Below are 23,507 nucleotides of genomic sequence, written 5' to 3' on the forward strand. Positions count from 1 at the left end.
TTGTGGTAGGCTCCAGAAAAAAATGGGCTTAGCCTTGAAGCAAGACTGGGGCTGGGAGCAGGGTGCTGGGATGGCAGCTGGAAGGAAAGCTGGGTCATTTGGGAAAGCAGATGACAGCTGTAGAAGTTTCCGCTGGTTAGTGAGGGAGGGGAGGGGGCTGGGGTTGGAGAGATGGCTCTCCGGGGCCAGCTGTTCCTCCTGATCATCAATGAAAACTAACCTTAAACAGAAACTCCAACACAGATGGTCAGAATCTAACAGTGACATACAGATAGTCTGCTGGGGACAGACTACAGTAGGTAGAGTAGCAGTGAGCTGATGACAGCTAACAAAGCCAACACCCATGACGACTCAATATCAAATCCATGTTAGTGATTCGACTAAGAAGCTCCTGACTTGCCAACTAGTAAGGAATCCAGAAAAAGGACATTACAGTAGAGGATGGTCAAGCCTTAATGAGCAGTTCTCTAAAAAGAATAAAGTGTATTCACTCAAAATCATAATCTATTGCATGTTTAAGCTTTGGGTCAAACAAGCAACAAGCAACTCCTTCAGACACCAAAGTGACAGAGTAGAACCTCACATGAGCTTGAGAAAATATGGTTTAAAGAATTCACAGAGGTATGTGATTTCAATCCAGGGAATTTATAATTGGTTGTGTTTCAATACTGATATTACCGATAACATATAAGGAAATGAGAACTTTTATGGCATGACTTTTTATTAAGGTGGGGGTGGGGGTGAGGTTCTCTTTGGTCTGGTGGTATTTTACGGCAGTAACAAAAAAATTCCTTGAAGTAGATTTAGACTTTACTACTATGAACTACTGTGTCTCCCATTCCATTCCGTTCCGTTTTCTTTCTGCTTTTCCGTCAGGGTCGCAGGGATGTTACCGCTTTATCGCCCCTTTTTCAAGGGGGTTGCGGGGTTACTGGGGCCAAATCCAGTTACTGGATGGGCGAAGGCCAGGGTACACCCTGGATGAGTCACCAGCTCACTGATGGCAGAGGGTGCCAACTGCACATCAGGAGCAATTTTCAGTATCTTGCTCAAGGATACTTCGACATGTAGCTCAGTTCCACCCTGGGGAGCCGGGACTCGAACCAGCGACCTTCCAATCACTGGTCCTCCAGGTCTACCCACTGAGCTACAGCCGCCCCATTATCAACAAATAATAACTAAACTTTTCACTGCTTTCTATGTAAAACTCAGAAAAATATCTGTGTGATTAGGCTATAACACTGCATTCAGACAGAATAGAAAAAAAAGGAGATGATGTGCAAGTTTAAAGTTGACGGAGGGCAATTATCGAAACAGTGAATGGAAGATTAGTTACACTGTCCGATGGAAAAAATCCCAGGCATTTAGCTTCATGCCAGATAATGTAGCTCCATGATGAATAACAAGTTTGGTATAGAGACACATGGTCTCTTTTTCGCACAACAATGTCATTTCACCCTTTTATCAATGTCAATGCTTATTCCCTCCTTTATCCAATAGTGCTGACCATTATCCAAAGTGAGTCACTTCACTTTTTAGGATTTCCTCAACTTTTCCGGAGAAATAGAAATCGGCTGGCTGTAGCTCAGGAGGAACAGCGGGTCATCTAGTAATAGGAAAGTCACTGGTTCGAATCCCGGTCCCCCCTAGCTGCATGTCGAAGTGTCCTTGAGCAAGAAAATGAACTCCAAATTAATCCTGATGAGCAGTTGGCACCTTGCATGGCAGCCTCCACCATCAGTGTATGAATGTGTTTGTGAATAGGTGAATCTGACAAGTAGACTGGAAAAGCGCTATAGAAATGCATGTCTATTTACCATCAAGTCCATTCACATTTTTTAGAAAGATTTCCTCAACTTTTCTGGAAAAATGGACATCACTCGCCAGGATTTAAAAATGTCTTGCTCCATCGCATAGCCATATGTGAAAGAAATATTAAAATTGTCATAAGAAGAAAAAGTATTTTCAAGTTGGTTGGGCTATTATTGCTGTACTATACTGTACAGTACTGACAATGATTGATAAAAGTGCAATCCTTTTCTAAAAGAACGGAAAGAGTTTACTACTAAATCAAACTACAAGATCCCTTTGTTAGATTACAAGACATACCTGTGCGAAATGTCACATTTGTACAGGGACAGATGGCAGTACCTTAAGGCCTATAGGCTGTGGAGAAATCTACTAAACACTGGTAAACACGAGCACTTCACCCATGTAAGCCAGTCAAGAGAGCAGGCTAGCAGCAAGGTCACTGGCCTGAACCCACTGATATCCAAACAAAGGAAATTCAATTGAACTGTAACCCGTCATCATAAAAACCTGCCCCTTTACTCTCACCGTTCTCCTTAACGCACAAATGGCCTTGCCTTACCACATATTAAATTTACAGAACCACTCCTTGTGCACAACACATTAATTGTAAAAGCTATTCAACCTACAGCGACTGTAAACCCACTGCTGGCCACTGCCCAGCAAGCTTTTCCTTTTCAAGGCCAAGGTCATTAGCAGGCAGGCCCTGGTCACACTTGCTGGAATGTGAGCTGTGGGCTTTTTATTCTTGGATAAGCAATTTGAGTGTTATACTCTCAACTGGACTCCACTCAAAGTAATGGGGGTAAAAGGGCAACTTTTCTGTGAAACACATTTGATGAGAAAAAATAAAATCAAAAATCACTTGAACACACAAAAATATAGCCCATAGTCTGATTCAGGTCTGCTGCATTATTGTATTTTTCTTGGCCTTAGCTTTAAAATGTACACTGCTTTAAGTGAAAAACAACACTGATGATAAATGACAGGAGCATTTTTAGGCTCGTCTTGTAGATTTGGGACTAAGAAGGGGTGAGGTTCAGCTTGCTGGGACGACCTGGTTTTATGGTGCTCCACCCAGTGGTGCTAAATACATCTGGCCCTCTGTGCTGGCAACATCTGGAAGCCTATTTTCATCTTCAATATGCAGCCATAAGGGAGCTCCCATATGTCAATGCACAATGCACATAAAAACAAGTGGAGTTAAGGGATGACTGCAGCCCAAATCAGGAAAACAAACTGTGTATTTCTGGATTTGGTGTGAGACTGAGAAGGTGTGAAGAGATGTGTTTATGTGAGTGTGAACAACTGAGCAAAAGAGAGAGTACTTGAGAAAGAGTGTGACCATGAGTGCGTCTACTTGCTATGGTGTTTGTGATCAGGACATAAAATCAACAGACTTAATGCATCTTGAGTGTAAGAGCTGTGACTGGCACTTCAGCTGAGGGGGAGCAGAGGAATGAGGAAACTAACTGGGCGGAATGGGGATGCCGATGGACACACACTGCATCTGGGACCGCCACCCAAGGTAAACAATGTTCAGAGAGCCATCTGGTTGAGACTGGGGAGAGGGGGGCAGAGGAGGGCAGGAGGGGCAGTGGGTGGAGGGAAGGGTTGCAACGAGCACAAGCATATGGAAAAGCAGATTTTTCCTCTCCCTGCAGCAGTTAGCAAAGGCAAATGTCAGCATGCGCTGTGTCCACGCTTGACTGTGCCGCACTCGGCACCACCACCTGGCCCTCCTTGCTCAGCCACCGAGTATAGGCAGCAGTGACACTGTGGAGCCTTTCCCCAGGGTAGAGGAAAGCATCACGGTGCTCAGGATCGCCCACATGCACGCATGTACACCAACACCTCCTGCACTCCCTGCTCTTTTTCATATAAGAGATACACAAAGTAACATGAGACTTGTTTACTTTTACAGATAAGCTTTACTGAAACCTTTCAAAAAGTGTAATGATTATGGATTGATTGATGATGATTTAATATAGCCAAAAAGTACATTTCCCATAGTTATGTTTTTTTAATGACCTTTTCATATCCTGCCTTATATGGGCTGAGAGGCCATAAAATTGTTTGGCCAGTGGGCTTTGTGCCTCCATGTTCACTTGCAGTGCAGCAGTGGGGAGGGCCAAGGCCAGCTCCCTTCATGCAGAGCAGGCAGTCAAGAGGAAGGCCAGGCAACACCAAATGTCTTATTAATTCGCTAATTTGTTGTGACTGCAGGGCATGAAAAGCCTGTTTCCTTGCCATCTGAGGCCAAGAGAACCCAGTGCCATGTTACTTACAGACACACAAACATGCACACACACACACACACACACATATATTTATACACACAGCTTTTTGCTACCCACACTATCTGGCCTACTTTCATGTGCGGTGGTGGGAATAAAGACAGAATCACCCTTGATTACCTCCATGAAAGCACCACCAGGGGACAAGCATCTTACTGGCTACTGACTCACTTGGCTGAGCTAAACTGACAGGAAACTAAAGACTATGGTTTCCAAAATCAACAACTAGAGGCAGAAAACCAGGTGAATATAGTGCAGACAGTCAAGGTCTTAAGAGGAGAGAAAGTCAAAGATATCAATGAAGAAAAGAAACACATGACAATTACTGTTAGATGCAAGTACTGACATGCAGAAGTAGTGTGTGTCCTCAAAATCAAACAGTCAATGCAGACAAACAGCATGTAAGCACACCATGGCAGCACTCAATCCAACACACTGGGCACATGATTGGTTTAAAATCTGAAACTTTGACAGCCATTTCAATAAAAAAAAAAAAAAAACTACAACTACAGCAGCACTTTGCAGTGCCATACAACCCATTTAACCCAGCTTAATTTGATATTATTCTGCCTTGCGCTCATGTAGACAAAAAATAGCGTTTTCAAAGGTGATAGAGCGTTATTATCATTACCACACATAAAACGAGTTTCATTGCTTCATTACTGGTGCATCTATATTCGTCAAAGTTATTTAAAAGGTAGGACGAACTATTTGTTTAAAATATATAACCTTGTATCAAAATGTTTTGCCAAACCAAGACAATGTTAGCAATATAATGTTTCTATCTACGATGTCTAAATGGACTGAAGACACAGAAACCAATTTTAAAATATACTTATGGCATCAAACTGAATAGTTTATTACTGAATTTATAAGTTGCAAAATTAACAATGAAAGAACACAATGATGTGGTAATAAAGCGGTTGATAATAATCATTACCATTAAACAAGACAGAATTGTCAGATTCCAATGAGAAACAAGCTCTGATGCCTATTCAGAACCAACATTTCAATTTGCTACACAAAGACTAGTGAGTGTAGCTCCCTGAGGTCAATTCCCTTTTTACTGGGACTCTGGTACTTGAGCTGAAGGCCTTGATGGTGAGAGAGCACAGTTAATCGACTTTCTTTCTACCCTGAGCTGTTGTTGTACAAAATTATTATAGATTCTGAAAAAAAATCCTTGCTTGGGATCTTTTGTGGTAGGGTCTATAGGAAAAACAGTACAACAGCAGCTTCTTCTGAAAACATGGCCTTCGTACTGAAATGCAATTTCACAAGCTCCTCAGCAGACAACAACCACTTATTTTGCTGCAACAATGGCTGCCCGCCTCTATACCAATTTGGCCGACCGGTGTGGAACAATTGGGTGGCAGGGAAGGTGACAGGTAATTTAAAGAGGCAAAGGGAAAAGCTGCAGATATCGACTGCCCAGCTTAGCAAATCGTTTCCCACCAACGTTGACCCCTGGTAGGCACCGTGTCCACTAAAGGGCAATTCCACAGGTATACAGACATATAAAATACACACTCACAGCAACAGGGATCTCTGTTCAGCTCACTATTTGATATGATCATGATTCAGAGGGCTACAATGCAATATTAAATTATGATTTATGCATTGAGATTTATTTACTTCTGTACATTATTTTTCAATGATCCATAAATAAAATTAACACATTCATTTCCTTACCAAATTTCCAGAAGTAGTCTCGCTTAGACCATGATGTGCATATTTATGTTCCTTACATTTTAACCTTCACTTGGTTAAAAAACAAAACAAAACAAAACATACAGCCTGGTCTTATAAGTTTCTTACAGGTAATCACATAGTTGAGAATTTGGTTTAAATTCTGAATTCTTTCTTTTTTCTTCATCGAGACACGATCTTTCAAGAGAGAATCACAATGCATTTCATACCCCTTTTCCACTTGTCAAAAATGCCACTTAACCCACTAAAATCGAGCTTTTGTGTGCAATGGGAATGTGTAAACTGTATTTATACCCGGGTTAATTGACTCTGCAGTAGACGTGGGGTTTTGATCACCTTGGCTCAGCTTGGCTTTGGTCTAAATGTAAGATTCGGGTAAACACTAGTTTTCAACATGAGAAGTGATGGCGCATTATCAACATTTGGTGGTGGCACATCAGTAAGAAAGGAATTTGTGATGCGGTCTATTCAAGGACGTTTTATTACTGAACACAGCAGTGGAGGTGGAGCCCCGTTCATTCTTACAAAGCTGCTCAGTGGTGTTTTGAAGCCAAAAAAGCTCAACATCCTGGCTAGCTTCCTGTTTTCCTGATAAAATACAAAAAATTAAAAATAGGACAGAATTATTATAGTGAAAATTCTTCACTTTGCGAGGGCTGTGACACATAATTCATCCACCGCTTCTTTAACAATGGCTCTACAGTTGTTTTCTTTTCTGTTACAACTGTTTCTGGGGCATTAGTGAAGTAAAACATGGCATCACTGATGTGTGTTACACTTGGGATAAAAATCACAGACCGGCTGCCTTGCGTGGGAAGTGGGAATGGGATCAATATGCACATTTTAGCAGTTCTACCTGCATTTAAAAAACCTGTGTAGACCCACTAAGATTGGTTGAAAAGCGGTATTAAAATCAATTTCTAACACATAAAAAAATGGTACTGTATGCATGAGTTTATCTTCGAAAGCCCCATAGTGTGTGAAGAAACATGAACATTGAATTGTAACCGGGAAAGTGAATTTGTTCGTCATAAGAAAATGGAAACCGCATGTCTGCATTTGTCAAACAACTGTACAGCATGTCTACTAGAGCTGCACGATATATCGTTTGAGCATCGTCATCGTGATGTACGTGTGAGCAATAGTCCCAACGCAGGACCTGCGAGGAAGGAGGAAAATGAACTCATCTAATTTCAAGGGTACCTGACACACACTGTGCAACCAGTCAAGTTAGTTCTTAATCAGTGTGCTGAAGCAGACCACACCCATGCACATGGAGTGAGTTGCTGGTAACAACTTTGAGAAATTAAGAGAAAATCACCGAAAACGAAGACTTGGTGCCAAAAAGAAAAGCGACATCAGTTATCTGGAATTATTGACCAAACATGTTCTTTGTCGACAGTGCCTTGCATCTGTTGCCACAACGAGAGGTAACACAACTCATTTGTTTGACCATTTACGTCGGTACCACACAGCTCAGTACGACAAAAAAACGGTAAGATCAGTGCAGGTTAACTGTCCCCAAGATAGCAGCAGTGCAGCATAACATAAAGTGCTATCCAGGTCATCTGATGAAAATTCCTGTATTTTTTCATATCGCAATATATATTGCATGGTTAAAAAAATCGCAATGTCAGTTTTTTCCAATCTCGCTCAGCCCTAATGTCTACTTTGTAAATTCTTACATAAGATATTTCTTGTACTTGTTGACTTGTCCAGTTTGAGCCCAAAACCCAGGGAGAGCTTGTGCTTCTATTACAAAAGAATACACTGTACCATGAGAACTCAATAAAGTGTATTACTTAAATATAACCTCCTTTGTAATGGCCAAAAAATGCAACAGACAAATAAAAAGAAAATAGGGTATTTGTGAGTCCGCTGAGAGTAAGTGCACTCCAGCTGTGAGGATCCAGTCACTCTGACTTGTTGAGGACCCTGGCTCCCACTAGTGCAGCACACAGGCCCAGAGGTGGTGAGACATACAGCGGCTTGACAGAGGAAGCAAGGGACAGAAACAGATAGCGATGGAAAGACAAAGAACGACAGAGCAGTGGCTGAACCCCACGCAGCTGCTCTTGTTCTTTAGGGAACCCAGCCGGGAAGCATCACTCAAGCGCCTAATTCCTCTAATGTGTGCAGTCATGCGATGTGCAGGGTGGGGGTGAGGGTTGGGGGAATTGCTGCAGCATCATCATCCCGCAACTCTAAAACTGTGGCTGAGAGACCGATGATGAACCAGCCGGACCGGGCCACGGCGGCTGGCCTCTGGCCTCTGGCAACTGGGCTTAGTGGAGGCAGCCAGTAAGACCGAAAGTGGTGATGCCCACCACCCTGATCAGCTTCAGCTTGGTAAGAGTCCTCGCAATATGCCAGAACACAGTAGGAGAGTTACAGAACAGAAGGTGTATAAATGGGTAAGCACAGAAAGGGGTTGGGGTGGTTAATATCTATATGGTTGACTGACTGGGCGAGGAGAGCTCAGGTGGCCTTGGTGAGGTGAGAGGACATAAGACTGAAAGTAGGGCTAAGTCTGGCTGTATCAGTATGAACACAGCCTGCTACAATACAACTCAAATTGTCTTCAAACTCAACTTCAAATTCTAGTTAGTGATATGCAACACGTGTGTATGATGTGTTTTTTTTTCTTTTCAGTGATAGTTACACTGCTTGTCAGTGTCAAAGACATAGAAGTCTACTTTTAATAACCCTTAGAATACATGATAAATGGCTCTGTAAGCCCAATGCAGCTATAGAAAATCAAGGGAGACTTGGTTGCACCCATATGGAGTAATGCCTATGACACAGAGTGGTCTTGCTCATCATAGACACATAGGCTCTCTCCACCCTGAGGATTAAGTCAAGGGATTCCGACGATCACAGCCACCAGGGGGAGCAGGTGTACTACAGACAGTTCCTGGTAAGTAGCTGGACCACTGACAATAACAATTTTAACTTTTGTGATCAGGTAATCCAGTTCATCTGTCTAAATGTACTTTGTTCAACGGTCATGGAATTAGTAACAAGACAGCCAATAATAGTCTGGGTTACAGTCATTGTGTTATTGTACTGTGGTTCATAAGGACACTAGAGCACAGGAAACCTTGTTTGAGGTACACCAGTGCAGATTATTCCACAGACTGATGTGCCATTAATATCTGGTTGTTATTATAAGATGTATGTGTTCAAGGCCAATCATGGCCTACTTTAACTGAAGACATGGCTACTAAATTGAAGAAATATTTGTGAAAAACTCTAACTGAACTGAATTTAGCCTTGCTGAAATAGTAATGAGGATGTACGTACGGCATGTGCCCAATAAAAGCTTTTTTTCAACAACAGCAGCAGGCCAGACCTCCAAGAGGGAAAACACCTTACCTGACGTTGCCTTGACAGAGTGCTTTTGTAAAAAGTCCAAGGTCTGAGCCAAAGCCTTCTTGTTGCAGTGAGTGGAAAGCTCCTCATTGCATTCAAAACACCTGTTACAATAACGAGTCATAGACAAACACAGACAGGCTTCAAGTTACTGTGGAATTTAAAAACGCTCATAAATGTTGAAATGATTTGATATTTGAGAACAGAAATACTTGGCTGAAATGGAAACCACTCTTAAACACAATCAAAGTATTTGTATGAAATACTATTTTTTTTTTGTATTAGTAGAATTGGTAATTAATGAAGACATTCAAACATCTAAAATCATGTAAAACGATGTATACCTGACTTTCAGACAGCATACATCTATGGTATATAATGCACATCAAAAACACCAACATCAGATCTATGTTGTTTCCTATATAAAACACAAACACTGGCGCCATCTTGATACGTGTCATATCAAGTTGATGCACATTGGTAGCGTGTGGTGGCTTCTTCATTAGTGCATAAGGAATGTTGTTCTGGGGTTTCTCACCAGGCCTTCCAAGTGCTTAAGCTGATGGTGATGCAGTGAGACTCTGGATGAAAAGCTTGGTGGTGCTTGACAGCGTGCTGGATCCCTGACTGGTTACAACCCTGCAAGAAAGTTAAATTACATTTTAAAAAACAGGTCAAACTCCCACGTAAATAAAGCCACATTTGCATGTGGTAGTGCTAAAGCTATATGGATTAAAAAAAAATAATGTATGCAAAGACTCCATGATATTGAATTCCTTTATTAAAGATGTGCACTCCTCGTGATTTTTATATTGCACTTGGTCATATTACATTTTGTTTCATATTCTGATTAATTGTGCAGCAGAACATATTAATATATTCATATTTTCAAGCCCTTTCTTCAATTTATGTATACACCATATATATCATTTCATTCTACAAAATGTCTCTTTATTTCTTTAAAGTAAAGACAAGGGAAGACAAAACTTTTTGTCTTTGTAATTTCTAGGGTAATAAATCACTAGTTTGTTTATTGTGATGTGGGTGTCTGTTTTATTCCCGCTAAATGTTTTGGTGGCGGACACACTATCAAACCATAAATGCTTCCTGCAATTTAATTGCCAAGTAAATACACATGATTCAATTACATAATGCCCTCTTGTCTACTGGCATTTTGGATCATTAAAAATAAACCATATATTTGGTTAATGCGGTGTACTGCTGAAGTACAGTGTGTTGTGATGAATTGTGTTTTCAGTTTTGAATTTTGAAAAAACAGTCATTACCTGGAAACCACACTTTAAACACACCACAATGTCATGGGATGCTGCCGGCTCTCCATCGATCATTGTCCTCTCCTTTAGGCACTCAGAGCACATCAACCACACACTGGAGAGCACCGATTTCTTCACTGAGTTCAGGTCCACAGCCTTACTCACATGCTGGCAAGTCAACCCTAGTTAAGGAAAAAAAAGAAAAGAAACATATATATATAAATATTCATTAACCTTTCAATCAATTTCAGGCACCAATTTGAAATTCTGAGCTATGGTGAGACAATATGCAACAGCTGTTGAAGACTATACAAGATGGGACCCTCTTCTCATGAAAGACAGAAGCAGGATATATATCCATTTTAAGATGAATTCCCAACAATACATATTCCACTACTGTCATGGAGATTCAATAACATACAGTTTTTTTGCAATGGTCTGATAGGACACATTTATAAAATCATGTAATTTTACTAAATTGACAGAGAGTACAAGTTAATAATATTTCTGTTGAAGCTAATGTTGTGTTAGTAATGCTGGAAATATTCAAGGGTTGTAAATTAATGTAGAATAAGGTAGCGCACAGGTTTCCTTCAGGCACACTCGCACCAAGCCGATGTTGTTTTAGGGTATATGGGTGTGAAAATCATAAAGGAGAAAGGTGCTGACTGCTTCCGACCTATACTGGGTCTTCCTCAGGACCTGACTGGGAAGGTAGTCAAACAGAGTGAACTGCCATGTATTTTCCTTACATAGTGATCAGGGAGCAGAACTGCACACTCATATTATAAAGGCACTAGAGCACAGGTGAAATGTGCGAAGAGGTTAGTTATGTCCTTTATATAAAACCAAACTCACCAGTATATCAAACAAACAAAGTGAGGAGGTATACACCATTTGTGGAGTTCAAATGCTTATTGTCCATTGATTTTGATATACCTTCCTTGTCTTTTAAACTGTTAACAATGACTATAAGTAGTTTGCATGCACTAAAATGTCCCAACAGTTCTCGTGTGCCAGTGGGCTCCCTTGCTATCTAGAGGATGACTTTGAGTAAGTCTATCCTAAAGGATTTTTGGATGGAAAACCACTTTTAAACACCATACTTGGCTCTGTGCAAGTGTGCCTGAAGTAAGCCTATGTGTTATCTTTTTCTAAGCAGATTATTTCAACTTCAAGAGCATCTTGCTTTCACCTAGAAATGACTAATTCAGACCTCAGAGCACCTGGTGTTGTCTCCTCTTGTCCTAAATACATACCCTGTTGTTTAGGCAAAACTTTAGAGCTAATCCCATTCACTATCTAGAACTTCAGGTTGTTTGGTGCCCTGTACCGCTTCAGACACTTACCACTAACTTCATCTGATGACTCCTCATCTCGAGGTTTCCGCGGTTTATTAGTCCGCTTAGTCATATCGGCGGCTTTCAAAGAGAAGGGGTCCTTTAGCCGCATCTGGAGCTCTGGATGGGAGAATTGAGGACCAAAATAGATGTTAAAAAAACAAAATAAAGCTACCTCAACCTTTAACAAAGATACCTGAGCGAAGCAGACACCTGAATGTATTGCCTTTGCACTGGAGAACAGTGGATTTCAGGTGTCAATGAATCAATGATTGTGAGTTTGCAGTGCTTTATTTTGAGAGTATTTGTATTTGCAGCAGATAAACTGTTAAGGAATTAGACAGAAAAGTCCCTTAACCCTTATCAGATTACAATTTCTAAACAATTACACAGGACTGAGCCAAAACATCAGAAAATGTGCAACTGTCAAACTGTACTATGGGATTGCACATTATGTCACTTAGAAAGAAAAAATGCCAGTCAGTTAAAAGGTGACATTATATCATGAATGAGTAAAAACGGATAAGTTTATGACACTGTTAAGAAGCCTCAATTAGCTCCGTCCCTCCTTTTTGGAAGGGCATCAAAGGCCTTCGTGTCAATCAAGGAATGTAAACAATGAATGAGGAACTTTTTCAAAGTGACATTTGGCGAAAAAGTGACATAAACTCACCTCTTTATTTTGGCTCCTATGTTGACAATGTTACCTAACCTGGAGCCAACGGGGAGATGTCAAGTCTTCCTGGCTAGCAAACAAGCTAGCTACATTAGCTTGTCAGAATAAATAAAACATTAACACGTGTGCTTTATCCGACGATACAGAGCGATATTACGGCATTTCGAGGCAAAGTACAGCGTTCCGACAACAACAGAACAGTTATCTTAATAATTCTTCGTTGTTTGCCTTTGACACTGTAAAATTTGTCAAGCTTTCGGTAGCATCAACTAGCAAAGCCTTCGTCAACATGTGACGCACTACGGCAGCTCAGTTTGGTCGGATGCTGCATTCAGGTACAATGGGAAATTCCACCTCAGGGGCATATTTTCACCGGTTCCGAGGCATTCAAGAGCGTTTTCTACGTTTTATAATACAAGAACACGCACAGGTTGATATGTTTGTTATCATATTTTAGTTACAGAGTCGACTAAGAGAAATCTATAATGTTGATAAAAGTGCAACTGAAAGCGACATGGTACGGCTGTGTTTTGAGAACTCCTGATAAGTCAATGTTTCTCTTGTGTATGACCTCGATAATTCTTAAGTGCACTAGATGTCCCTACATGCCGCTGATTTGTGTTCATTATTGTCTTACTATTGAAATTTAAGGCTCATGACTTGCGTTTGAGTTTGACAACAGGTCAAAAGCAGAGATTGCTTTTTGTCCATCAACTGTTCCGTACTTCTGCGCACGCGCAAGTCCTTGTTGGCATCGGAAGTGGTGTGTGTTTTATGGTCGCCTCTTCACGCTGTATGAGCAATTACGAGTTTATGTTGACAAAGTGTTAATACGGAGTGCAACAATAATCACACATGGCTCTCAGAAGGTGTTGGAGGTTTACACGGGTTGTCCAGCGGGTGTTATGGAACAGTACCGTCCTTCCTGGGGCTTCCGTCCCTGGAGGACAAAGCCTTGTGTCCAACACTCACCTCTGCTGTAAAAGTGAGTTTTACCGTTGTATTGATGTGCTAGCTTATCTCCTGTCCATGTGTGTGTGTCAACTCGTCAGCTCGTGACTCACTATAATGTTTTCAAGTCGTTTATGTATATGACATGTTTGTTTTGCTTCAGGTACAGAGCTGCTGCTCCGCAGGTTCAGCTCAGGGCCAGCGAGCACAGATGTGAGTTATGACCAGCTGAAGCTGCTCCTGGCTGCCCGGAAATCCGTAGTTATAGATGTCAGAGAGCCCTGGGAGCTCAGGGAGTACGGCTTCATCCCCGGGGCGATTAACGTTCCCCGTGAGTGTTGCTCTGCCTAAAGTACACTTAACATTACAGATGGGTTTCAGGAATATAAGGTCACTTCCACTGATGTTATACCAATTAATGTAGTACTCAGTCGTTTCTGTTTGCAGCAGGTCACGAGTTAATTTGAGAATGACTGAAATCACTAAATTACACCAAGCATACATACATCAAATCAGGAGCTCCGTTGAAACTGCAGTTACCTTGCTCTGTTTCTTTGCGCTTATAATTACAGGCCTTTATTGTGCAAAGTTTATTCAATTGCAAATACTGAATATACTGAATTCAACATGGATTAGTTTGTTTGAGGGAGGACATGTCTCCTAATTTTCTTCATGATCTGGTAAGTGTATCCATGCATAATGCTTTGACACCACTTACATCAGTTCCCACAAACAGTTAGTAGGACGAACTTAAACTATGCGTCTCACATTTGGCAGTTTTATGTAGGTTGAGTGATGTTTTATATAATGTCTGTGCTTCTTTGCCTTTGCAGTGGGACAGGTGAACACTGCCCTCCAGCTAGATCCTGAAGAGTACAAAGAAAAGTACGGTGGTGATATGCCCCAGCAGACAGATAACATTGTGTTCAGCTGTCTGGCAGGGGTCAGGAGCAAGAAAGCACTTGACACAGCTGTCTCGCTGGGATTCAAAGAGTGAGACATTTTTTTGTCATGGCTTACACAGCATCTGTTTAAAAAATGTTTTCACCTCATCAGGTCCGCAAATTGTTGAACTCTTGTAGCCATAAACCAAATGTTGAATAAGATTTCTTGAGGTTGTTAAACGTTTACCAATTTTCTAGTCTGGACAGAGGTCAAAGTACAAGTTCATTTTATGGCTGAATTTGGTTGACAGAGTTTTATATCTGTTATATTTCACCACGAGATAGTACTAAATTTCTCTTGCATTGCTCTCCTGAGTGGACTGATATCCCACATCTCCACTATCTAAATGATAAGAAAAACACAGTTAGCCTAAGAGGCTAGCAGTGAAACTAGCAAATGCAGCATATTACTATGTGTTAATACCTTTAAAACATAAATGCAGTTTCGGTTTTGACACAACTCTGTTGATGCAACAGTTCCTTCATTTGCTTCCTTTTTCTCTGTCTTTCAGTGTTCAGCATTATCCAGGTGGATGGCAAGACTGGGTGAAAAATGAACAACATAACTGACACAGGGATAAACACTATTGAAAGCTCTCTAAAAAAAAAGATTGATCTGAGATCAGACTGGAAAGGGGAAGTGTATAACACTTGTCTTGTAAAGTTTTTTTTTTTTTTTTTTTTTTAAGTTTATTCTCTTTTCTCTTGTTTTAAGAACCAGTGATTGAAGTTGTTAACCTCAATTTCGAATCCAAAGACTGAAATCAGAGGGCTCAGCGCACATCAGCAATCACATGTCTGCTGCTAAAAGTTCTCAAACCTTATGCAATATTGCTTGAAATTACTTTAGAACAATTTATCTACCCTTTCAGCTTTTTAACAATAAACCAGAATAATAAATATCAGTGTTTATTCTAAATATTTCTGCAAATATTAACAACAATTGAAGTGCTAAAGTTTTTGTTTTTAAATTATCTATGCAAATGACTACTAAACTGTGTATGATTGTGAGTTTTGTTAGATTGTAAGTCTCTGATTGCATAATATGAAGCGTTCAGCCTTTCAAGTTGACGTATTGTGAATATTAAGTAACTCCTAGATGGAACCGTCAGTGCAGTTGTTGCCAATATCGTTCAATAAATAAAAGTATAGTTTTGATCAATAGTAAAAGTGAGTTTGTGTTTTATTGTATTTGTTTTATAACTTGTGGACAGTGTCAAACAGGTCTATCAAAAGAGCATGAGATAATGGTTAATTTGTTATAAAAATAGGCACTGAGTGCTGAGGTGACAGCCACTGAGGCAAAGATGATCTATGATATTGAAGGGCACTGTCTAATATCCAAAGTGTCTCAGTATGAATTTGCCACCAACCCTCCAGGAAACATTAACATGTCCCTTCATCATCCATGATAATGAATGTGTTTGTTTTCAACTGAGAAGAATGTATCTACTACAGTATGCCGACCACAGCCATGGACCTTTGTTCTCTGTTAACTCCCCCTTTTACGACTGAGGTTGTCCAAAGAGTCCAAAGTGACCACATGTATTCTCAAGATCAGTTTAGTCAGGATTTATAAGTAATCCAAGGGCCTTAATTCAGGTGACACTGAATCATTATCACTGTACAGGACACTGACCTCTGAGTGACTTACCAGATGCATCTGTAAATAATCTCATTCAGAAGTGTTACTACTAGGGTCGACAGATATGGCACTTTCAAGGCCAATACAGATACTGATAAATAGAAATCAAAGAGACCAAAAACCCGTATTTGGGACTGATGTTCGTTTGCTGTTGTTGATGTGAAAATCTCAAACAACCAGTGATGAAATAAACCTAAGTACAATTTACTCAAATACTGTCCTTATGTAAAATGATCAGGTACTACATTGAGTACTTTGATTTTCTGCCACTTTGACTGGTAACAGGTCACATTTTATAGCCTATAAACACTAAACAATCAGAATCTGCAAAATAATGTCTAACCAAATGTATCAAATAAATGTAATGGACACGAAGTACAGATAGTGTTGTGGGTGTGAGAGGATGCTGCATTATTATGACGGAGAGTATCATAAAATTTACGATATAAAATTGCAATTGTCTCAATATGAAGGTGCAATATCTAAGAATTGGTCACTGGTCAAGTTCATACTCAAAACAAACATGGGGCACCATATCACAACCTCTAACTGCTGCTAACTTTAGCTGCCCTGAGCTAGGGCAGCTAGTGTAGACTGGGACCGAGGGGTCTAGGGGAGTGCTTGTGCTTGAACCTGGATGGGTCAGAGCTAGCTGGTTAGCATGCTAACTTAGGTAGATTTCTCTAACACAATATGGACAATATAGACATCATAACGTCAGAACTGCTATTTATTCACATTCTGTTGATAATTTGAGTTCATTTTTTAATGTTTTCAACTCCAAATTCTGACAAATTGCCCTTCTAAATAATCAACTTACGATGTTTCATGGTGAAATCTCTTGGTTAAATATCTGACCCTAAGCACCATTAGTGTCCCCGCTTGGGGTTAAATGAGGGTGCGTGGTGGGGTTGCGTTGGCATTTGAAATTAGGCGTCATGAATATGGTAATAGAAAATACCACAGTGATGAGTTATTTGGTTGCAACCTGAAGAGAGCTTGTTAGTGGAGATGGATTGTTCACATAACTGATTCCACCTCTTCCCAAAAGTCCCACACAGCTGCAAGAACTGAGGTCAATGGGAGAGAATAGAAGCTCACTTAATACATCGTGACAGGCTGTCACAGGAGCAAAAAAATAAAGAAGCGCTCTACAAGTTATATTAGCACTAATGTGCTCCAAAAATTACCTGGCTTTTGGACAGGTTATGATCTATGCATTTTTCTCTGCGTGTACAAGTCTTAGGTTTTCTATGAGGGTTAATCTTGCTGGCAGTTCGTGTTCACAGTACATGTTAAGGGCAGTGTAGCGTTTACTGACCCCTGACCATGTGACCTTGTAGGTGTCGATGGTGAACTGCTCTGAAAAGACCTGACCACTGTTTTCTCCCCTCATATCACTGTGCCATGTCAACCGTAAACTCCAGACTACAACCCCCCTCCTCCTTGTCTTCTGCCTCCTTATTTTCCCCTCAGAAGCAGTTAATTTCTTTTTTTTCTGCACATTGTGCTTTTAATATGTTGAAAACCGACCAGACTAATAAGTACTAATTTGTGTCAAATCTTGCCAGGGCTCTTTGTTCCTCTTGAGCCTCATAGGCTCACCCTCTAGCTTCTGCTCAGCATTCAATTAAAGTCCCTCGTCCCATCAGAGCTCATCACATCAGTGCTGCACCTACTGGCTGCTCTGACTGACCGGACCCTGCATGCTCGCCTGCATGTCTGTCTGCTGCCCAGTGCTGTAGTGGACACCGAGGTGGTGGATGTACAATAAGCCTGGCAAAACCCATTATGCTTTGGATAAAAGAGAGACTGATACATGATCACACACTGTTTTGAACAGAGACTAATGGGTGAACCCTCCAGGAATGTCGTCAGACACTATTCCAGCTCAGCTCTGCCTTCACACACTGCTGACAGATATCTGAGCAGCAGGTCAAGCCTCAGTTAATGCAGAGGTTCAAGATTCCACAAGTGTTGCTTCATGAACTGGGCTGTCTTTGGCAGCTGGGACGTGGCTTGCAATGGGAAGTATAAAACCTGGGGCCGGGTTGATAATCAGGGAGTGCAGACAAGGTGGAACAGCCGTGAAGTGCAGTTAACTACAGACGGATCCTGCTTGAGTATTTCTCTTGTTTTCCTCAGAGAACCAGAAGAAACAGTCGCTGCCGCCACCATGAGCCGCAGCCCGGAGAGGATCTCTTCCTACCGCCGTCACTTTGAGGACAGCAGCAGCTCGTCCTACCAGGTCAGGGTGTCCAGCCCATCCCCCACCAGGAGAGACGTCCGTCATGCCTCCGCCAGCTACCCCTGCAGAGCCGGGGCCAGCAGCATGCGTGTGGAGTCAGTGGGACGAAGGACCGTGTCAGCTGCACGAAGGACTCGCATGATTGGAGCAGGGTAAGCACTGTCAGCTACTGTACTTCCATATGGAAATGTAGTGTTATCGAGAAAGGCCATGCAGATAGATTTGTCCTTATGTAACATATTTGACCTTATGTCATCAAAGTAAGTGCCTCTTCCTCAAGGTCTCTTTCAAGCAATTTAAAACTACTTTCCAACACATGAAACATCCCTTTTTTCTCACGATATGATGATCAAATTCAAATTTGATATTTTTGGCTCATGGGTGAATTGTCAGTGTGAGTGCAGGAGCCATGGTATGTGTTGGGCCCAGTGGAGAACCTGCCATGGATCTGAATGTGGCTGCAGCTGAGAACAAAGAATTCCTCAGCACCCGCACAAGTGAAAGACAGGAGATGGTTGTCCTCAATGACAGGCTGGCTGTCTATATCAACAAGGTAAAACAGCCCTCAAACTCACCACATTGTACTTCATCCAGATTTGAAGAATGCTTTTTGTTGAAAAATGGCAGCATGTTATTCTCTCCTCTATTAGCACTCAGACAGGAAACATATCGTGGTGAATCAAGCACACTTGAAATCACAGAGGATGTTTTCTTGTCCTTACAGGTTCGGTCACTTGAGCAGCAGAACAAGCTACTTGAAGCAGAGATTGAGGCCTACCAGAACCGCTTTGAAAAGCCAACAGGTCTACGCCTCCTATATGAGGAGCAGCTGAGGGAGCTGCAAAAGATTGCTGACCAGATGAGAGTTCAGCGGGTGAGGCAGAATCTACTAAGCAACACATCGCCTGTTTCTTTTCTTACATTGCAGGCGCTCAATAGAGCGTGAAGACTGAATTCTTTGTTTCAGGCGAGGTTTACACCTCACTGAGCTGTAGAGGATCCAGCCAAGCAATGATACAAGACGTCAACTTGGTGTTTTCAAGGTTCCTTACCTGGTAACAGGCTTATTTCTGGCAGGCAAATGGAGAGGTGCCTTACCGCATTAAGGTGTCATGGAGTACAGCTGTCTTCAGCTATGTTTTATGCACAGATGAGAGGACTTGATTATGCTTTGGCAGATGCACACACACACACACACACACACACACACACACACACACACACACACACACACACACACACACACACACACAAGAATGAAGTTAGAATATAAAATGTAAAAAAGGCTGATCTACATTTTGCACACACCCGTGCACACACCTCCAAATCTGATAGAGGACCATATTACTTCTGGCTTCTTGATTTTCAGGACATCTCCTTGGCTGCTAAGGAGTCCTCAGCTGCTCATCTAGAGGCAATCAAAATCAAATATGAGGAGGCAGTGGAGCTGAGGAGGAAAGCCGAGTTGGACATTGAAGCCTTCCGTCCAGTAGGTTACATTTAATAAGCCACCATCAAATTAATTATCCCAAACTGACATGATAATAACAGTACATTTTCTTCAGGATGTGGACAAGGCCACCTCCTCTCGTATCATCTTGGAGAAGAAGCTGGAGCAGCTGGAAGTTGAAATTGAGTTCCTTAAGCGCGTCCATCAACAGGTTGGATAACATCTTCTTGTAAGAATTACATAGGTTCCCTATCAATAAAATGAGTACTAAACATTTCTTTTTGCCAGGAAATTGATGAGCTCATGAAACAGATCTATGCAGCTCACGTCTCAGCTGAGAGTGCATTCACCCTCCCTGACCTGGCAGCTGCAATGAAACAAATCCAAAACCAGTATGACGACATTGCGGCCAAAAATCTCCAGGTAGACTAATCACACGTCAGCACTGTCTGCAGTTAATTTCTCAAACTAAATTTGTGTAAAAATGTCTGTCCTGTATTTTCAGGAGATGGATTCATGGTATAAAAACAAGTTTGAAGATCTCACCAGTAAAACTTCAAGGCATTTGGATAAGGTTCGAAGCATTAGAGAAGAAATAGCGGGTGCCAAAAAGGATGTGAGTATCGAAAGTGAAAATGACTACGTGAGAATTAATCGACAGTAATATAAAAATGACTGTAATGACTTTAATCATATAAAAATGTTTCCAGATCCAAAGCAAAGAACGTGACTTGGATAGCATGAGGACCAAGAATGAAGCTCTTGAGGCCCAGATCCGAGAGATGCAAGAAAAGTACAGGAAGGAACTGGAAGCCCTGCAGGTGAAGCTACCTTCATGAAGCCCCAGGGGGCACACCTGGTTGCACCAGAGTCAATTGTTAACACATACACTTGTTTTTGTGCATGCAGACCTAAAGCCACCACAATAATACATTCATACACTGATTTCATGGCTCTTTTAACGTAACAGGCTCGGATTGAGGCCCTGCAGCTTGAGCTGAAAACCACCAAGGAGAAAATTGCACTGCACCTGCGGGAGTACCAGGATCTCCTGAATATCAAGATGTCTCTGGAGATTGAGATTACAACCTACAGGTGAAGGAGAATTTAAAAATGGATTTAGTGCCATGAAATGTAAACAAAGGTTTTGATTTTACATTGCTTTTGATCTTTTTTTTTCTTATAGAAAACTTATCGAAGGAGAGGATCTGCGACTATCTGGCATGATGCAAACCCTTTCTCTGACCGGCTGTAGCACCACCGCCATTGGTGCTGGAATGAGCTTCGGTGGGGGCGGCATGGGAGGTGTTGGTGGAATGGGTGGCGGAATGATTGGCGGTAGTGGTGGAGGCGTTGCAGGCATGGGTACTGGAGTCGGAATGGGTGGGGGAATGGGTACAGGAGGCATGGGCACTGGTCTAAGTAGTGGTTCTGGAGGAATGGGTGGAAGAATGGGTGCTGGAGGTCCAGATGACAAGAAAGGTCCTGCTGGTAAGGCAGGTGGGGCAGATATGGTTGATGGTCATGGATTGGGAGCTGGGGGTGCAGGTAGAGGTCTTGGAGCTGGTGCAGGGGGTGTAGGTACAGGTGGAGGTGCTGGTGGACCCGGTGCTGGAAGCTTTGGTGCTGGGGCTGGTGTTGGGGGGTTGGGAAAAGGGGCTGGTGTCGTGGGCGCTGGTGCTGAAGGTTCTGGCACTGGTCCTGGAGGTGTGGGTGCCAGTGTTGGTGGAAATTTGGGACTTGGCGCCGGAGGCAAGGGTGACAGCAGTGTGGGTGGTGCTGGAATGGATGCAGGTTCAGTTGGCATGGGTGTCAGTGGAGGAAATGGTGGGGTTGGTGGAGGCACAGGTAATGGAATTGGTGGAGGCTTGGATAGGGTTGGAGGTAAAGATCGTGGAATGGGTCCTACCGGAATGGGTAGCGGAATCGGAGGCAGTGGAGGTACTGAGGATGTGGGTGGAGGTGATGTAGGTGCACTGTCAGGGTCAGGACAGGGCACCAACACCGATCCCTACACAGAGCAGGCTGTTGAGCTGACGGAAAGAAGGACGGTGCTCATCAGGTAAAGGTACCATCAGGTATCTTTTCCGTTTCTTTTAAGAATAGTTGATGAAAAGCGGGCTGAGTGATACTGGAGAAAATAGGTGATTGATGAGTCTCATTCCCACGTTCACAAATACTGACATTTTGGGTTGGTAGTTCAGTCTGAGCCACATCAGTAACAACCCTATAATGTTGATAAATGAGGACTTGGGAATGAGTCTTTTCTTTTCTCAAGAATCGCTCACTCCATATCTCCATCATATTTAACGGTTGTTACGAACTTATTTAGTCACCTCATCCCTCGTCATTTTCATCCCTACTCTACAGAACGGTCAAGAATGAGGATGATGTGCTGGAGATGGATCACCAGGAACAAACCTACACCATCACCGGTGCGGCCGATGACTCTGAAGACGAGTGACCAGCATGAATTCCCAAGTGACCTCCTCTCGCCCTTAAACCTCCACGCCCCTTTAAGCTTTGCACTTACCAAACCCCATGTCTGGACACTGACCTTTGCCCTTTGCCCTGGACAAGAAGACCATGACTGACCCTTTGCTACTGAATGAAACCCTCACTTTCATAGGGTTTAAATATGCCTCAACATGGTCTCTAAACGTTTGTGTGCCTTACAACACCCCCTCCCCTTTTTTCTACTTGCTACAAATAAAGCTATCAGCATTCAATTGCCTTGTCCTTTTTTATTTGATGTCTTTTTCAGTGTTTGGGGTGCCTTATAAGGACACAGGAGGCTTTCCAATACCATTTTCATGAAATGCTGGTGAAAGTACATTTTTGTTCAAGTGAGAGAGATGTTGCTGATTTTCATAGCACTGTCTTGAGGGATAAAGAGTGAAAAGGGGAGAGAAAGTAGTGAGGGAAAAGCAAAGCAGAGAGGAAGATAGAGTCACCTGAGGGTCAAGGCAGTCGCCCTGACACTTTCTGGAGGGCTGAGGAATCCGTCAGTCACGATTTTTCTTGCAGCAGAGTGATGGCACGCAGCCGTTTCCTGTCCTCATTCCATCCACATCCACACCTTTCCCTCCTGCAGCTGATTGGGAGCGATTGGATCCGGCCAGCAGATGCCAAACACGCTCAGTATCCTGCTCAGGGGCTGAGAGCAGAGACATGCAACAGACCAATCCTCTGACAGAAAGTGCAACAAAAGACAGGCACAGCAGCAATAACATTACCTTACTGTTATTATCATAATGGGACAAATCTGACTCACGTCAACAAAGATAAAAATTACATCTATTTATTTTTTCTTCATAATTTCACTGTTGAGTTACATTAAAACAGTGTAAAGGTAATATAGGTTTCTTCATTTGAAGGTGAAAATTGTCATGACAAAGACATTTCAAAAAAGCACAAATGTAAATGTTTTTGCCTCAAATGTGGTCAGACAACATTTTAGGATGTGTGGAATAAACACGTTTCCTGCAACAGTACAAAAAAAGAAAAGATATTCACAACAAAAGAAAAATGCTAAATATTTGAATAAGTGAGTTATTTAAATTTGCAATAAAAAAATGGGATCAGTAATCAATATTAACCGACCTAAACTAAAAACATAATGTAAAATAATGGACCCCTTTAAAATCCTATCATCTCTTTGCAACTCATTTATGACGATTATGCACAGACTTCATGTTGCGGCCTAATAATCAATATTTCTCTCGGACATCATTTCCACAAGCTCATCCCACCCGAACAAACGGGGGGGCAATTAGTTTGAACACAGAACT

The 23,507-nt window shown here is 41.9% G+C and overlaps 3 protein-coding genes across 5 annotated transcripts in view; 2 read left to right on the top strand and 1 right to left on the bottom strand.

The window, feature by feature from the left end:
- usp45 (ubiquitin specific peptidase 45) overlaps nucleotides 1–12,801 on the bottom strand; it is a 40,219-nt gene extending 27,418 nt beyond the window's left edge. Inside the window, exons 1-5 of the mRNA XM_030394318.1 lie at nucleotides 12,476–12,801; nucleotides 11,812–11,922; nucleotides 10,475–10,644; nucleotides 9,727–9,827; nucleotides 9,192–9,292 (exon numbers count right to left, since the gene is read on the bottom strand). Of these exons, the coding sequence (XP_030250178.1) occupies nucleotides 9,192–9,292; nucleotides 9,727–9,827; nucleotides 10,475–10,644; nucleotides 11,812–11,914 (475 nt within the window). The 5' untranslated portion in view covers nucleotides 11,915–11,922; nucleotides 12,476–12,801. The remainder of the gene's footprint in view (nucleotides 1–9,191; nucleotides 9,293–9,726; nucleotides 9,828–10,474; nucleotides 10,645–11,811; nucleotides 11,923–12,475) is intronic.
- A 402-nt stretch (nucleotides 12,802–13,203) lies between these two features.
- Nucleotides 13,204–15,543, top strand: tstd3 (thiosulfate sulfurtransferase like domain containing 3). Its single transcript, XM_030392612.1, has 4 exons — nucleotides 13,204–13,463; nucleotides 13,593–13,760; nucleotides 14,263–14,422; nucleotides 14,886–15,543. Exons 1-4 carry the CDS (start codon nucleotides 13,334–13,336, stop codon nucleotides 14,941–14,943), a joined length of 516 nt encoding a protein of 171 aa, XP_030248472.1. The 5' UTR covers nucleotides 13,204–13,333; the 3' UTR covers nucleotides 14,944–15,543.
- A 2,378-nt stretch (nucleotides 15,544–17,921) lies between these two features.
- On the top strand, nucleotides 17,922–22,447 carry LOC115566591 (desmin). 3 transcript variants are annotated; one of them, XM_030392446.1, is made up of 11 exons: nucleotides 17,922–18,418; nucleotides 18,660–18,819; nucleotides 18,991–19,140; nucleotides 19,636–19,755; nucleotides 19,832–19,927; nucleotides 20,005–20,139; nucleotides 20,222–20,332; nucleotides 20,427–20,537; nucleotides 20,687–20,811; nucleotides 20,903–21,794; nucleotides 22,087–22,447. In XM_030392446.1, the coding sequence occupies exons 1-10, from the start codon at nucleotides 18,003–18,005 to the stop codon at nucleotides 21,780–21,782; spliced, it is 2,304 nt and encodes a 767-aa protein (XP_030248306.1). In that variant the 5' UTR covers nucleotides 17,922–18,002; the 3' UTR covers nucleotides 21,783–21,794; nucleotides 22,087–22,447. The 3 variants fall into 3 exon arrangements, with proteins under 3 accessions (XP_030248306.1, XP_030248305.1, XP_030248303.1); XM_030392445.1 differs by having other exon boundaries at nucleotides 20,903–21,784; XM_030392443.1 differs by having other exon boundaries at nucleotides 18,054–18,418; nucleotides 20,903–21,778.
- The last annotated feature ends 1,060 nt before the right edge of the window (nucleotides 22,448–23,507 follow it).

This window comes from Sparus aurata, chromosome 17 (assembly GCF_900880675.1).
Source record: "Sparus aurata chromosome 17, fSpaAur1.1, whole genome shotgun sequence".
NCBI classification, from domain to species: Eukaryota; Metazoa; Chordata; class Actinopteri; order Spariformes; family Sparidae; genus Sparus; species Sparus aurata.